At 45.0% G+C, this 4,082-nt stretch overlaps 1 protein-coding gene across 1 annotated transcript; it reads left to right on the top strand.

Moving 5' to 3' along the window:
* Positions 1–305: 305 nt before the first annotated feature.
* On the top strand, positions 306–3,334 carry LOC138667673 (uncharacterized). The gene is made up of 4 exons (XM_069755798.1): positions 306–381; positions 1,299–1,411; positions 1,531–1,677; positions 2,297–3,334. Exons 2-4 carry the CDS (start codon positions 1,338–1,340, stop codon positions 3,216–3,218), a joined length of 1,143 nt encoding a protein of 380 aa, XP_069611899.1. The 5' UTR covers positions 306–381; positions 1,299–1,337; the 3' UTR covers positions 3,219–3,334.
* Positions 3,335–4,082: the final 748 nt, after the last annotated feature.

Genomic DNA, 4,082 nt, shown 5'->3' with positions numbered 1-4,082 from the left:
CCGCAGCGGTTTTAGGCTATGTGCGCACGTTCAGGAATGTGTGCAGATTTTTCATGCAATTTTCCTGATGAAAACCTGATATTTTCTTCCAGAAATCCGCATGCGTTTTTGGTGCGTTTTTGATGCGTTTTTGATGCGTTTTTTTCTAGCGTTTTTGAAGCGTTTTTGAAGCGTTTTTAAGAACAAATAAAGTTGGTTAAAAAAAAAAGGAAAAAAAGAGACTCTCAATAGGTCATTTCCTGTTCCATCCCCTCTTCTCCATTTTGCCTTTTTGCTGCTTTCAACATGCCGCACGTTCAGCCCCATTGGCGTCTTTCGCCACAACAAAACCATCTTTTGTTGCTGACGGCACTGCTTTTGCTGCACCACCACAGTGAGCAGGTAATATAATGTCATTAGATGTGCACACTATGCGGACTATGCTGTGCATTTGTAGTGTTTCTGTTGCTGCGGATAGGCTACTTCCCACTTCCGTAACGGTCCCTCGCAATCTGTAGTTTTGGGATAAAACGGATCCTGCATATGTGCTTGCAGGATTTTATTTTCCCATAACACTTGTATTTGCAATGGTTTGCGACGTTTTGCCGCACGTTGCATCCATTGTGCGATGTATGTGTCTTTTTTTGGCAGACCGTCGACATGTAAAATCCTTACCTACATGTTTTTCTTGGTGCATCGCATCCGCCATTTTTGACTGCTCATGTGCGGCAGAAAATACAGCCCCTCCTCCCCAGACAGCAGAATGGGCAGTGGATGTGTAGAAAAAATGCATCTGCTGCCCACGTCATGCAGTTATTTCACAACGTCCATGGGTATGTTGGCGCCAGTGTATTGCGACGGAACAGTACTGATGGAAGTGAAAGTAGCCTTAGCAGCGATTGTCTATGCGTTGTACAGTACCATCTATATATATAATTGTCTATTTTTCCGTATGTCTGTCTGTCTGTCTTTCTGTTTGTCCTGGAAATCCCACGTCCCTGATTGGTCGATGCTGCCAGGCAGGCCTCGACCAATCAGCGACGGGCACAGTACCGACGTTGAAATCCCGCGTCTCTGATTGGTCGAGGCTGCCAGGCCAATCAGCAACGGGCACAGCGACGATGATGTCATAATGGTTGCCATGGCGACGATGATGTCATAAAGGTTGCCTCGATCAATCAGCGACGGACACAGTCTGCCGCAAATTCTTGAATCATCATTGTCCATATACTACGGGGACATGCATATTCTAGAATACCCGATGCGTGAGAATCGGGCCACAATTCAGTGTAAATAATAAAGACTATATTCTCCCATAGGAGCAATCTCGGAGAAGGATTAGAAGACGTCCAAAACGGATGTGGGTTCATCCCATTATTAATGAGCGGGAGGAAAAGGGACACTTCCATGTCCTTTACCAAGATTTAAGGAGGTAAGATATAGGTAGAAATGATATATTGTCATCTGTGTTCACCTTTTTTTTTTTTATGTTATAAACTGTTGTGTTATATATCTGTGGTTTTTGAAATTTTTTTTTTTTTTTACATTCAGTTTTCCTGAAAAATGTATCCAATTTTGCCGGCTTACGATTCAGGCATTTGATCGCCTTCTGATAATTCTGGCTCCACAACTCAGCTACGAAGACACATGCATGCGAAGATCAATCTCTGCTGAGGAAAGGCTGCTCATCACCTTGCGGTAAGGCCCTTTTTTTAAAAAAAAACAAAAAAACACAAACTCCACACATTGGCCCCATAGTTAATGCTGCAACAGTGCCGCCATAATGCTGCCACTGCGCCACAATGCTGCCAATGCACCCCAGAATGCTGCCACTGCGCCACAATGAAGCCACAGCCCCCATAATGCTGCCACTGCGCCAGAATGCTGCCAGTGCCCCCATAATGCTGCTATTACCTCCCAATGCTGCCAGTGCCTCCATAATGCTGCCACTGCGCCACAATGCTGTTAGTGCCCCTATAATGCTGCCACAGTGCCGCCATAATGCTGCCAGTGCGCCACAATGCTGCCAGTGCCCCCCATAATGCTGCCACTGCGCCACAATGCTGCCAGTGCCCCCATAATGCTGCTATTACCTCCCAATGCTGCCAGTGCCGCCATAATGCTGCCAGTGCGCCACAATGCTGCCAATGCACCCCAGAATGCTGCCACTGCGCCACAATGCTTCCACAGCCCCCATATTGCTGCCACTGCGCCACAATGTTTACAGATCTAGTGCCCCTGAATCGTACTAGTTATGTTGTCATGCATATTTTCATCGTTATTAAAAATATTCTAATTTTTTTTATTTTTTTTCCAGGTTTTTGGCCACAGGAGAGAGCTACACATCCCTGCACCTCCAATTTAGGGTTGGCAAATCCACCATCTCTCAAATTGTGAGGTGCACATGTGCCGTCATCTGGCAGAAGTTGCAGCCCATCGTGATGCCTTGCCCAACCGAGGAGACTTGGCTGCAGGTTGCAGCAGGCTTTCAGTCTGTGGCCAATTTCCCCAACTGCAGCGTAGGTGCTGTCGATGGCAAACATGTGAGAGTGCTGAAGCCACCAAGATCAGGATCACGCTTCTTTAATTATAAGAAGTATTTTTCTGTGGTCCTGATGGCGGTGGCTGATGCCCATTACAAGTTTGTTGCCATCGACGTTGGTGCTTATGGCAGTTCTGGGGACTCTCGGGTGCTGCAATCATCACAGATTGGACTTCAAATTCTTCGAGATGGCGGAACGCTCCCAGCCCCAAGACCTTTGCCTGGTTCCACACATCCTGTACCCTTTGTGATGGTATCGGATGAGGCATTTCCCTTAAAAACTAACCTGCTGCGCCCATACCCACGAAGGGCACTGGATGACCGGCGGAGGATTTTCAACTATCGGCTGAGCCGTGCACGAAAATATGTGGAATGCACCTTTGGGATCATGTGTAGTCAGTGGAGGATCTTTCACACTGCCATCCAGCTAGATACGGAGACCGTTGACACTGTGATCAAGGCATGCTGTGTTCTCCACAACTACGTTCGGGACTACAGTACAGAGGTAGTTGAGGAGTCACAGCTGTCTGAATTAATTGCAGTGGACAACTTGGGTCAAGGCAGGCAATCCATCTCGGGGTTGCGTGTGCGAGAAACCTTCACTGACTACTTCATGAGTCCTGAAGGTGCCGTGCACTGGCAATACTCCTGTGCCGGTGTTGAGCAGCCTGAACAGCAGAGAAGATCGAACACCTAATCCCCATCAAGATGTCAGCCTGTTCAGAAGAGCAGATCGGATGGCTAACCCCAAAGCAATCAAGGCCCTTGTGTTCTTCATCAGTACAGCTGAGCAGATTGGATGGCTAACCCAATGCATTCAATGTCCTTTTGTTCTTTATCATTTAAAAAAAAAAAAAGAATTAATAAATAAGAATTTTGTTTGAAATATCAAACCTTGTGTCCGCAACTTACTCTTTAGTCACTGACAGTTATTATCCCATTACTCACAGTTCATATTCTGCAAATTGAAATAACCTTTTTTTTTAAATAAAGAATTACTAGACATTTTTGCAAATACAAATTTAGTTTTTATTCATAAATAACACTGTGTACTACACATAAAAACAAAACGTCTTTAAATGACGTAGGTATTATAACACAAGGACAAACATTGTCCAGAACAGTCCATCAACAATGGACGTTATCATAACCTGTCAACAGGACAAAATAGTGCATCAACAATGGATTTGTGAACAACCTGTCAACAGAACAGTTGGGTTGGGGACAGAAATCCAAAAAATTCACCTTTCTCCGGACACACATATTTCCCAAAAATATATGTATTATTTTTTCCAAAAAAAAATATGTGTACTACACATAAAAATGTAACGTCGGTAACAGACGTAGCTTGTAGAAAACAAGGACAAACATTGTCCAAAACAGTCCATCAAGAATGGACGCTACCTGTCAACAGGACAAAAGTGCATCAACAATGGATTTGTGAACAACCTGTCAACAGGACAGGGGGGTTTAGGAACTAAATCCTCAAAACTGCTGGTACTCTGGCTCGTACCCATACCCCGGAAACATTTCTTGCGACGAAATACTCGTGTTTTGGGAG

Source organism: Ranitomeya imitator, chromosome 2, assembly GCF_032444005.1.
Source record: "Ranitomeya imitator isolate aRanImi1 chromosome 2, aRanImi1.pri, whole genome shotgun sequence".
In the NCBI taxonomy this organism is placed as follows: Eukaryota; Metazoa; Chordata; class Amphibia; order Anura; family Dendrobatidae; genus Ranitomeya; species Ranitomeya imitator.
The sequence above is the reverse complement of the archived record's forward strand: the minus strand, read 5'-3'. Positions and strand labels throughout refer to the sequence as shown.

Bases quoted from the DNA above. Each gene is read 5' to 3' on its own strand.
- LOC138667673 (XM_069755798.1), top strand. From the start codon at position 1,338: ATGTGGGTTCATCCCATTATTAATGAGCGGGAGGAAAAGGGACACTTC. The intron at 1,412-1,530 runs GTAAGATATAGG...TTTTACATTCAG, and splicing joins CTTTACCAAGATTTAAGGAG to TTTTCCTGAAAAATGTATCC. The intron at 1,678-2,296 runs GTAAGGCCCTTT...TTTTTTTTCCAG, and splicing joins AGGCTGCTCATCACCTTGCG to GTTTTTGGCCACAGGAGAGA.